This window comes from Echeneis naucrates, chromosome 6 (assembly GCF_900963305.1).
Source record: "Echeneis naucrates chromosome 6, fEcheNa1.1, whole genome shotgun sequence".
NCBI classification, from domain to species: Eukaryota; Metazoa; Chordata; class Actinopteri; order Carangiformes; family Echeneidae; genus Echeneis; species Echeneis naucrates.
In genome coordinates, this window is record NC_042516.1 from 1,789,646 (window position 1) to 1,802,035 (window position 12,390).

The 12,390-nt window shown below is 39.6% G+C and overlaps 1 protein-coding gene across 2 annotated transcripts; it reads right to left on the reverse strand.

Moving 5' to 3' along the window:
- Nucleotides 1-17: 17 nt before the first annotated feature.
- cyb5r4 (cytochrome b5 reductase 4) lies at nucleotides 18-12,172 on the reverse strand. 2 transcript variants are annotated; one of them, XM_029503706.1, is made up of 15 exons: nucleotides 11,740-12,172; nucleotides 11,214-11,367; nucleotides 7,154-7,254; nucleotides 6,317-6,401; nucleotides 5,781-5,862; nucleotides 5,633-5,690; nucleotides 5,046-5,139; nucleotides 3,941-3,973; nucleotides 3,736-3,858; nucleotides 3,437-3,577; nucleotides 2,853-2,999; nucleotides 2,439-2,589; nucleotides 2,276-2,362; nucleotides 1,547-1,708; nucleotides 18-1,290 (listed from the first exon to the last, which is right to left on the reverse strand). In XM_029503706.1, the coding sequence occupies exons 1-15, from the start codon at nucleotides 11,821-11,823 to the stop codon at nucleotides 1,236-1,238; spliced, it is 1,557 nt and encodes a 518-aa protein (XP_029359566.1). In that variant the 5' UTR covers nucleotides 11,824-12,172; the 3' UTR covers nucleotides 18-1,235. The 2 variants fall into 2 exon arrangements, with proteins under 2 accessions (XP_029359566.1, XP_029359565.1); XM_029503705.1 differs by having other exon boundaries at nucleotides 3,736-3,873.
- Between the last annotated feature and the right edge of the window lie 218 nt (nucleotides 12,173-12,390).

Below are 12,390 nucleotides of genomic sequence, written 5' to 3' on the forward strand. Positions count from 1 at the left end.
CCTGGCCCAAACCTTGGTATAAGAACTTTATTTGTATTGCCCATTTGTTGGGGTTAGACGCCTGTGTATTTAGGATTAAGTTAGTGGATTTCTACATCATAGAACGTCCTTATTTCTGGGTTTAGCATAGAACTTCAACCTGGTACTAACAGCATGGACAGTGCTGTCGGGGTCTTACTGCTGATATTTCTAGCTTTTCAGAGAATGACTTCCTCCTGCTGCAACACTGATGCAACAATGACATTTGATTGACCTGATTTTCAATATCAATATTTAAACAAAAGTACTAATGTATCATGTACATTTTAACAAAAAGAGCATGTAATCCTGACAGTACAGTGATGGTCATGGGTGTAATTCCCACCCCGTGTCCTCTCTGTGTGGAATTTGCATGTTGTGCCTGTGCAGGTTGTTTGGCTGATGTCTACTGTATATGCAGGCCCTCTGATAGACTGGCGACCTGTCATTGCTTAATGTCAGCTGGGATTGGACCCTGAATGGTTAAGGAGGACAGATATGGAGGAATATTAGTTTTAATAACAGCTCACCCGGTCAGAACCTGTTAATGTAACAGCCAATCACCAGCATTATTCCATCTTAGACCAAGCATGCTACGTCCTGATTAGCTCACTGATGCTGATGAGCTTTTTTCATTCATTCCTCCATGGATTGTATTTAAGTCTGATTTCCAGCCCTGGTGCTTCCTCTTTGCCAACAGCAACATCCATTTGTGATCACACACTTGGAGCAACACCAGTGACTGTTACATATTAACAAGTGACATTAGATGGCAAAGTGAATAACTTATATGAGGCAGAAAAAAAGTAGTTTTTCAGTTGTTGCTTGACTCCAAACAGAACCTGGATCAGGACTGCAATTTGAAGAAGCTATAGTGAAACCTGCCAGTCTTTATGAGCAGGGGTCTCACCTGTGGGGACTGATTATGCACTGACTTTCCTCTAACTGCATTATGTAATATCAACAGAAAGAATCTGCAGTGTGTCCTCTTCTGATTTCCTGTTGCATGTACATCAACAAGCTCATAAATCTCTACTTGATTTTCACACACAGAGTGATAAGAACCTCACACCTCTGTCAGCATCATCAGCTCCTCAGTGCATAGAAATACATTTGTCATCTCATTTCATTCAAACGCAATTACATAAATTAGGACTGTCTCTCACCCACGTACACTCACAGACACACAGGGTGGAGCATTATACAAGTGAAGCTCATCAGCCCTGGAAGGCGCACAGCTCTCCCTCACTGAAGCCCTGCTGCTTCAACAACCTGAGAGGTAGACAGAAAAGAAAGGTCACTTCACACTGATACAGGGAACAGATGAACATATCTCTGCTTTGCTTTTGCCACATTGTAATTGTGTTCTTTATTTCTTGTTCACCAGAAAAGGATAGAGGCAGACAGACAACCTGACAACACAACACCTTTGGTCTGGTTCTGATCCAATTTACCACAAATAAAGGTGTTTGAATATAGTTTCTTTGATACAACTTGGTTGGTAGTTATACCAGATCATGTTACACACCCTATTGTGAGGTCTGTGAAGGCAGCAGGCCCACACACACATGCGTAACATTTGGACCCATCTGGCCTGTTGAGGAAATCCTGGAGCATGGACTCCTCCACACGACCTTTCCTGCCAGTCCAGCTCTCACAGGGCTCAGAGAGGACGTACTCCACCTGGAAGCTAACACAAAAGCACAGACACACATCTTGACTATACACAAAGACACTGACATCAGGATGTATTAAAGATGAGTGTCACCTGTATTTCAAGTGAAATCAGTCATATTTCACTTGTATCTAAATGCGTAGTGGACATACTTCCATAAAGTCCAGGTCAACCAGCCAACTCTGCTCACCCTCTATAAATGCTGTATTAAATCCATCACAACCTTCAGTATTACAGCCTGGTTTGGTGCTCTGAGTAACATCCACCTAAGCTCTCTCAATAAAATAATCAGAATGAGCAATAAAATTATCCAACTGCACCTACATATTATCTACCTTGTTGTTGGTGGTGGTGGTGTGTGTGTTATGTTGGGAGGTATTTTTGTGTATTCACTGAGGCTTTTAATACAATTTTTCTCCAAGAAAATTTTAAAGCAGGTTAAAAAAAATAATTTTTTCCTACACACATCTCAATTTAACTTGCAAACAGTTACATTTATTCACTAACAGTGCAGAGGACTGATACTTACATTATATTGCCCCCCACCTTTGGGACTCTATACAACAAAAAGAGCTACAAAACCTGTCATTATTAGCAGCCAGTTCATCCAGCTCACAACGCCACAGAATGTCCTCCTCCCGTTGGTTGAAGAAGAGCAGCCCAGTGTGTCTAAAGGCACACAAACATGTGAGTTTGGATTTGTGTTATCAAGTCTGAGCCTCCAGATGTAAGTCCTAGATCCCACCTGATGGTGTCAGTGTTCTGCAGGGCTAGTTGGATGAGGCGAGCCATGGGTGTGAACCCTGTGCCTGCTGCTAATAAGTAGAGGTGTGTGACATCACGTAGGGGGCGTACAGTGAACATACCCTCTGGACCACTGACATATATACGATCTCCTAAAAAGCAGCACAGCGGCAGCATAAAGAAACAAATAGAAAAAATGATCAAGATTGTAATCCATTAGTGCTTCGTTGAGAATGTTAAGTTTCTATTTTTTGATCAACAAAATATGATCCTACACAGTTACAACTCATGAGCTGAATAGATTCTCTCTCTCTCTCTCTCTCGGTGTTACTTTGCTACAGCACTATATAAATAAATTTGTTTATTTAAGTTGCCTTTGCATTTGAAAAAAAAAAAAACAATTATTAGATCTCACCTGTGTGCAGGCTGTTGAGGTGTTGGGTAAAAACTCCATCAGGGTAGACTTTGATCATGAGGTAGAGATCTGAGTCCTGTGAGGATTGGTGGGAAGCTATAGCCATGTGCTGGACTACTGGAGTGTATGGCCTCACTATCTCAGAATCTGGACAGTAAAAATACAAGTAGCTTGAGAACAGACAAGCTCACTGTCGCAGAATTTATGCCGTGGAGAAAAGTCAAATCTGACCAGAAATGAAAATTATGAAATAATGTTAACTATAGTGTCATCTTAAGGGAAAGCTCCATCTAGGTGCTTCAGTGAGCAGAAGATGCAATTTTTTTTTTTTTGGTTCAATTTGTGGTCAGGAAAAGTGCAGCGGTTAGCACTGTCACTTCAAAGCTCGAAGGTCCTGGTTTTTAAACCTCAGAGTTTTCATGTTCTACCTGGGTTCCCTCCAGGTTCTCCAACTTCCTCCCTTTGCTTTATTTGTGATTGTCAACATAGCTCACCAATTCAAGTCAACACCTGGTAGACGCAACTTTAGTTGAAAGCATAGGACAGTCTGTGTGGATACGTCTCAATCAGGCTTGGCTCCTTACCTTGAATGAAGGCTTTGAGGTAGACATGTTTTCCAACGGGCACATGCATAATAGTCCCACGTGGAAGCTGCAGTCTGAATAAATGGGTGTTATGGTTCACCTCAGTCTTAGACACCATCACACAATGGCGATAGTATGGAGCTGTAAACAGGAATCAGTGAAGGACAATCACTTTATCTTTTCATTGTGTGGCAAGCAAACACCCAGTATCATCTGTGCTGAGAAGGAAGTGACTCTGGCTGAGATGAGCCTACAAGCAGCTATATCCTTCTCTGAATTTCTTCAATCATGGACCTCACCTCTGTCTTTCTTGCGTAGAAATGTGTTGTGAAATTCCAGTGGTTGACCAAGACTTGTCCATTTTCCTTTAGCCTTCTTGCGTATGCTGATCTGGATTTTTCCAACTGAGAAGGCAGTGTGGACTGTTGGAAAGGTGACTGTTAAAGAACAAGAATAAGCCAATGGACCTTCACACAGATTTCTCTAAGTTTTTATGAGTCTCACCAGAAATAGTTCCCTCAACTTCTTCAGCAAGACCTGAAAGAGCATGAAAATAAGTTTGAATTTACAAACACAATCTTGTGTAAATAAAGGCAACATTATTATTGTGCTAAAACACAAAAAAAATGTGTTCACATGAATTTTCAGCAGATTTAAGCTCATATCTAACAATACGCTGTCTGAACCTTTGCAATTCAATCTCAAGTAGTCACTCCACCAAACCTAAACCTGCTTCTCTGTTAAACGATCTTACTTGGTCACAGTGAAGCCTTAGATATCATAGACCACTGAATACTCCTCTGGTCATACCATATTAAAAAGGACCAATGGTAAAATGAAAGGACGGAATGATTTTTGCTGATGCCGTGCAGCCGCATCAGATTGTGGACCAATTTAAATTTTCAATTTCAATCTGTTTTTCTGCTGTTAAATGCTGGATCTCCAAAAATCTTGCATCCTATGTTAGTGTGAACCGACAGACTGGTGGGTGGCCCAGTGTTACACATAGACCAGTTTGATCAGGTTACAGAAACCTTGATGTTATGATTGATGTTTCTTTTTGTTTGTTTAAAAATTTGACTGTGAATGGGAATAATCATAAACAGTCATAACCTGACTTGATAGCGCTCTCTGGCTTTTCAACCAAGGACTGAAGTAGTTCAGGCTGACTCTGCCACAGTGAAAGTTGGATTTCATTTTTGCTAAAAGAAAATACGTAGGTGAAAAAAAAAAAAAAAAAAAACGCCCGGTTGGAAAGATGTGACAAAGAGCAGAGTGCTGCTAGTGTTGTTTGATTATTTCTATGGGGGGATAGTGTGGTTTATGTTGACAATAGGGCTGTTTCACTAACTGTCCTCTTTGTGACGGTATAAAAAATATTTCATTTTCGCAAAATGTGATGCAAAGTCATTACAGTATATTTTAGAGTTCTCTCAAGGACACTTCAACATGGGAACTAGAGGAGGGATCAAACCTAACTTCTGATTCGAAGTTGGAGAGAAGCAGGAGAAAACCAAGTGGGGTGCACCAAAGTGTGTTTCACTTAAGTTATTGTAGAAGATAGAGAAACAAAATTTAGGAAGCTAAATCTCTCTCTCTCTTTACTTACATAAATGCATCATGTAGGACATTTTCCCCAGGAGGACTTCCAGTCGTAAAATACCCGCCTCAAGATCAACAATGGTACAGCCTGAGCTGGGGATCTGACATGTAGAAATTGGAAATTTTTAACAATCAAGCCAAACGACTTTCTGACCTTGAGCTAATTATTAATTTCATATTTTTCATTCATTCATTCATCTTCAACCACTTATCCGTCTCTGGATCGCATGGTAGCTTCATAATTCAAATCTTATAAAATTATCCTGACAGTAAAACTGGCATTCTTTTAAGCTTTCATCAGAAACAACGGTGAGGTATTTTGAAAAGTATTGTTTGATAAACAGAGCAAGAGAGGGAGCCTCATCCTAATCATCATCCCCTGAACACTCACAACCTTTCCATGTTGGCATGTCAAGATCAGGACAGGTCTTTAAGTGTGGGTTGTGATGGAGCCTATATACACAAGATGCAGGAAGAATCATTTCTGTGCTCTTCTGTTGTTCTTGTCTGTTTTAGAGCAAACATTCTTTAATCATACACTTTTAGCCTACCATCACAGGATGATGCGTCATGGATGAGTGTATAAGGGTTTACCTTTCTTTTGGTATAAACGACAACATGAACTGTCACATCAGTTTGGAACCAGTCATACCTGCATTAACAGCAAATAATAATGCAAATGTTTATTTATAAATGTGTTCAACTTTGACATGTGTGAATCATATTTGTTTGAGTTTTTTACCATGGCAAGGAGTCTTTTTCCCTGGGAGGAGCTACTGAGATGGGTGGGGCAAGACAAGTCACTGGTGGCACAGGGACAATCGCTAAGAACAAAAACAGAAAACAACATCACACCAAAAACTGCAGTTCAGATTGTGGTTGTGTGTCTATTTTCCTTTGTCATGACTTTACCATACTATCAAATCTGACATCATACCATCATCATCATCGAATCAAACACTGGCAAAAATACAACCTAGTTCCCCCTGAGATCCATTTCCTCTAAATTAAAAAATGAACTTCATATTGAATTTAAGAAAACTTGAAACTAGAGACTGAGACCATAATCTCATTTGGGAAGCATTTACTGAACCAAGTAATAAAGTGAGAAGTGGAACCATTTTCACATTGACCTCTTTTTACAACCAATGGAGTCATGACCTGCTAATCATTAGATAGAAACCAGGTCAAAAGCTCAAATGCTCTTGAGCAATGGCCTCAATTTTAAGATCCAAAGAGATACTGTAGGTGTCGGGGTGTGTGTGTGTGTGTGTGTACCTTTAATAGCTGTGGTAGGCTTGGTGGCCATTCTGCCCACCAGGCATTCTTTCAACATAGACTCATAATTCACCCAACGATGGACCTGTGCAGAAACATACCTTAAATAACTACATCAGACACTCCAGGACACAAGAATTTTTACTCCCCCCCAAGGTCCTGGGGCTCGCTTTTGTTGTTGTTGAACTTTTTTAGCTGGTGTTTTGTAAAATCATCATTACTACAAATCAGATTACGCAAAGCAAAAGTATAAGAGTAAAATAAATCTTTTGTCTTAAACCTATTTTTAAAATCATAACTTTGAAATGCTACACCAATTGTTAACCAGTGGACCATTTTAATCTTAATAGTGAAAAAGTTACTTTTGTGACAGCCCAGCACAGCTTTTCCCCTGGTCTTCTGTATGGGCTGTCAACCTCACTTCCTGTGTGGGAGGGGCAACAGAAAGTGCACCCATTCACACCTGTGCTGTTCTTCAGCTATATAAGCTGAAGGATTCAGCCATTTTCTCTCTCTCACCCTGGGCATATGGTTTGTGGTTGGTTTGGGTTCTCCTGCTGCTAGCCTTTGGCCCTAGTTTTGTTTTTCACACCTCATACAGACACACATGCAATACATCACTGACCTACAGATTAACACTATTTGACTTGCCGTAGTTAATTTGAGAACTCTGCCGATAAATATTTGGCTTGAATTCATGTGTTGTCCTCTCCTCTTTGTCATTCCCTTGATTCGGGTTGACACTTTATTATTATTAGTACATGAAATGCAGGACGTCACCTTGACCCTTAACTTTGATAGAGAGTGATAAATCGCTTTCTCAATCACTATCCACACCTGATCAAAGAGCCCAGTGCCATCTATCCCAGCTGCTTTCATTAGCTCCTCTTCTCCACCAGGATGGTAGTCCATGTAGGGGGTCACATTGTACACCATACCTGAAAATAAACAGTGAACAATAATTATCACTTTTTGGTTGTACGCCTCCAGTTGAGCTACATTTTACAATGACCAATTGTATATGAAATGTTATAATTTCTAATTTTTATACTAATATTGATTTTCTGAAGTTACTGCCTAAATTTGAACAAATCAAGGCAATAACAAAGTCAGCCTATCAGTTTAAGAATATATCAAGGTTAAAAAATCTGATTTCTCAGCAAGACCTGGAAAAACTAGTCCATGCATTCATCTTTAGTAGGCTTGATTATTGTAATAACATCTTTACAGGTTTACCTAAAAAGTCAGTTACAACTACAACTAAAGCTCATTCAGAACTCTGCTGCTCGAGTCCTCACTAACACCAAAAAAGTGGACCACATCAGCCCAGCTCTGAGGTATTTACACTGCCTGTCCATCAGAGGATAGACTTCTAAGTTCTGTTGCAAGTCTATAAAGCTCTGAATGGTCTAGGACCAAAATACATCAGTGACCTCCTGACCCCTCAGGTCATCTGGACATGTTTTTTTATTATTATTTTTTTTTTTAATCAGTTCCCAGAGTCAGAACCAGACATGGAGAAGCTGCACTCAGCTTCTATGCCCCACATGTCTGGAACAAACTCCCAGAAAGCCTCAGATCAGCTGAAACACTCTGTATTTAAATCCAGGTTGAAGACACACCTATTTTCAGCTGCATTTGAATAAAGCTCCAAATCTGCAGTGGTACTTATAAGCTTGAGTTTTAAAACTTAATCATATTCTAAGAATTGATTTTATCAATTGTTCTTATTTCTTTCTTCGTTGTTCAAATTTTAAATCATGCTACGTTTTAATGTCTCTGTAAAGCACTTTGAATCACCTTGTTGTTGAATTGTGCTATACAAATAAACCTGCCTTGCCTTGCCTGCCTTGACCTTTGACATTCAATCCAGGGGGGCATCCATATTAGACAATGACATTTCCTGAGACGGTTCAGGATATATCACATTAAAAAAAAAATGGAATAGGCATGAAATCTCAGTTGCCTTTGAATCTTTCCATTTCACCACCAAAATCTTTTGGGGTATTTTTTTTGTCCAAATGAATGTCTGTGCTAAATGGGAAAGAAACCTCAAGATATTTTTGGTGTATTATGTTCACCCTCACAGCTCTTGGTGATACTCCAAATAGCATGGGGAATTTATACCAGTGAAGTCTCTTTTTAAACACAGTGGAAAAGCAATCAAACTCATATTATCAGTGGGTCTCTGCTGGAAAAGCACACATCAAATCGAGAAACTATGAGCCTAAGTGTGAAAGAAAAAAGACTTGTTTTTTTTTTTTCTTTTACATATTTTAAGATCAAAATCTCCCACCTAAGTAAAGTTTTATGGTGGTGAAGAATAATCACACAACAACAACACAGCAAAACACACCTGTATCACCTCACACAGAAAATTTTGAGTAATACAAAAGGTCAGGTTTCAATTTAGAAAACAAACTATAAGAGATGTGGAGTGATATGTCAATGATAGCTGACATGCAAATACATGTACTACATTGAGATTGAAGTGTGAAAAAATGAAGCGTTTCAGACCCATCCCACCTTACCAGTCAGACAATGCAGAGGTGTTACTACTACTTCACCATCTAGCAGTGGAACCAACATATTTGTGTTATCTGATGATGGTGTGAATGTATCACAATTTAGTGTGGCTTGTTAGCTTTTGTACATTTACACTGACTACAGACTATATGCTAAACTTATTTCAGAAAGATTTATTCATTTGTCCCAAAGATTATAGTTTGTCTTGCTGATGGACATTTACTTAAGAGTGACAAAAAAACCTGGATGATGTCATCATCAGGTCAGCACGACAGCATAGTGGTTAGCACTGTTGCACCACAATAATAAAGTTGCATGTTCAGTTCCCGAGCCTGGGGCCCTTCTGTGCAGAGTTTGCATGTTCTTCCCATGCCTGTGTGGGTTTCCTCCCACTGTCCAAAGACATGCATCTTTGGGCTAATTGTTGACTCTAAATCATCCGTAGGTCTGAGTGTGAGTGTGAGTGAGAGTGGTTGTATGTCTCTGTCTCACTCTATGTGTGTTGGCTCTGCGAGAGACTGGCAACCTGTCCAGGGTGTACCCCACCCTTGCCCAAGGTGAGCTGGGATTTGGCTCCAGCATCCCCCTCTACCTGGAAATGGATAAGCGGTTGAAGATGAATGAATAATGTCATTATCAGGGTTATTTGTAACTGAAGAACCAGTGACAGTTTTTGATAGTTTACACAGTTTTGTAGAGTTTAGTGTTACTGGTCTAGTTAGCTGTTGAGAAGGCTAATCTAAGACTAACAACAGATTTCATCATTATCTTAGAGCAGGGGTGTCAAACTCAAATGTAGTTTATGGTCAGTGCATACTTTTCACTTGTTTATTTTAAGACAATCAGACATTTTAAGCTTTTGCGGGCCACATTTTTGACACATATGTCTTAGAGGATGAAGCTTCAGCTGAGTGGAACTGAGACAATAAACATTCAACATATACATTACTATACAAAAAAAACAAAACACTTAATTAGCTGCCAGTACAATAAAGATTTAGATTAGAAATACTGCATGTTACAAACCTTTAAATAGTGTGGCTCCTACATATATCTCTGACCTGCTAATTTGTTTGAGTCCAAAAAGAACCCTCAGATCATCAGATGAGAGTCTCCTGAATGTACCTCACTTTGTCTCCATGGCACTGATGAGATCATCTGCATTTTTTTTCATGATAACATTTCAGTTACTTCAGACTTTTTGTGTGCAAGTGTGTTCTGCCTACAGGGGACTACATTGGGTAATGATGGGTTACATTTGAGTAACTTTTGGAAAAAAAAATTACTTTTAAGAGTAATTTTACTGCATCATACTGCTTAAATTCACTGAAGTAGATTTGTAAAGAAGAAACACTGCTCCTACTCCGCCACATTCAGCGATACTTAACTTGTTACTTTTTTGTTTACCATTTGTGCTATACATTAAATGTGGTTTATCCATCCATCCATCTTCTACCGCTTTTTCACATCCGGGTCACAGGGGATGCTGGAGCCAATCCCTACGGACAACTTAAAGTCACCAACTAACATGCATGTTTCTGCACAGTGGGAGGCAACCGGAGTACCCAGAGGAAACCCACGCAAGTAGTTTGAACTGTTCAAGCATACATATATGTTAGGTATTGGTATTGGATTCAAAAGATTTAAGTTCTGAAAAACTAAAATTTTGATACGTGTTTCCTCCCTGAATATGTCTTTTAGGAAGAATGTTATTTATTTTTTAATTTATTATTTGGAAATACCAGAATTTGCATAGTATTTAATATTTTTGTCTGTCTGATTACATTGTTTCTAAAAAAATAACACAGACATTACAGTCAAACAGTTCAGTACTTGATCAGTCTTCTCACCAAATTCTTTTATTTTACTTCAGCAATTTTTTGGATGACTACATTTTACTTTTACTTGAGTAATATTACTTTGAAGTAAAGCTACTCTTACTTGAATAGAATTTTTTGCTACTCTACCCCTCCTCTGCTACATTGCTAAAATGGTCTATTAAATTAAAAAGCTGGAGTCACCAGACTCAACACAATCAAAAGGTGCTGATTACTTATATGAGTCTTAACACTCAAGCTTCTGCTGGTTAAATACTTAACATTATTGTATTAGTTGAATTTCACAACGCAGCATCTTCTATAATAAGGGAATTTGATCTCTTGAACCCTCACTCACACTTTTGCTGAGCACACACAGAGTAAAAATTTCACATTATGTGGTCAGGACTTTTGTCTCTTCTCTGCCATATTCAAATCAAAGTACCTTCCAGTACCATCACACATCATGACATCAAGTATCCTTCAAATTTCCCACCATGCAGGTTTTTCATCTGTCTCTCTAGAGTGTTAAACAGCTCTGTCCTGTGTCTCACCTCGTATGCAAGTCCAGCAGTCTTCCCTGGTGTTGTGCTTCTGAAGCTCTTCCTGGGTAACTTCAATCAGGCGCCCTCTGAGCCCAGTCAGGTCCTTGCCACTCTTCGAAAACCGGATCCAGTCCATTAGACTGTGGCCAGGCTTTAAGGCCACCTAGTCAGCAAAGGACAAAGTCAGGTGGCAGAGGATATGGGTGTCATTTATTCTGATCTGGAGATGTGATATGTGAATTTTAATGATACTGCTAACGTGTCTGTCATTCATGTCGTGTTCGTCTGAAAGTGACGTTCATTATGCGGTGTTACGATAAGAATGAATGGCTCTGAAAGATTTTGCCATGAACTTCTCCATTATTTGGCTCATATCAGTCACATAACTGTCGAGTTATGAATTCGAGTTCAGAGGACCCTTTATAGTTAGAGGATCTGTTTTACTGTTCTTATTCTTAGCCAGGAGTGTCAGGTTGTTCATGTAATACAACTCCACTGATGGCAGCTGCCCTAAAACCCCTGAGAGAAGTCTTACCTTTCCCCTCCCGGACTGCCCGGACGGTGCGACCCGCTGCTGGGAGCTCGGTGCAGGGAAGGACTGGGTCGGAATGTTTAACATGCTGTGAACGTTTAGGAGACAGTCCCAGTTTCGAAAAAAACCTGTTAAACAACCCGAATTATAGCATGAACAACAGTTGTGTAATCACACTGACTGCTGTGTGTTCCTGCTACGAGTGGTTCCCGTGTTGTAACACATAACTTTCAAAACTGTTGAGCAATGTTGCTTAGCCGGGCTAACCCAAGCTACGCTACGCTAACAACACAGCCAGACCCATTAGAGTGAATTATGCATAGTCATCGCGAATTTAGATAAAAGCCAATATTTTCCGTGTAAGTAAAATATCTGACAGGCAAATTTACTAGTCGCTCGGTAGCCTGCGCTCAATTGCGTGCTAATTTCCGTTTGAGATTCGGCCACTTAAGAACTACAACAACTGTCGCACATTCTGACGACATTATCAACAAATAGTGTCACTGAATTGCGACGGTCCTGCGTTCCTGGGTGCTCGAGTCAAAACGATGGTTTAAAAAGGCTCTAAGGTAGAGATAGTAACGTGGCCTCCCTTTAGATATATAACCGCAAAATGTGTTTTTGTAACTAAAATATTTTCACATAGCAGAAGAA

Coding starts and splice junctions, on each gene's coding strand:
- cyb5r4 (XM_029503705.1), bottom strand. CDS start 11,823: ATGTTAAACATTCCGACCCAGTCCTTCCCTGCACCGAGCTCCCAGCAG. Junction 5,691..5,780: donor GAAAAAGACTCCTTGCCATG/GTAAAAAACTCA, acceptor CTGTTAATGCAG/GTATGACTGGTTCCAAACTG. Junction 2,363..2,438: donor CAGAACACTGACACCATCAG/GTGGGATCTAGG, acceptor GTGTGCCTTTAG/ACACACTGGGCTGCTCTTCT.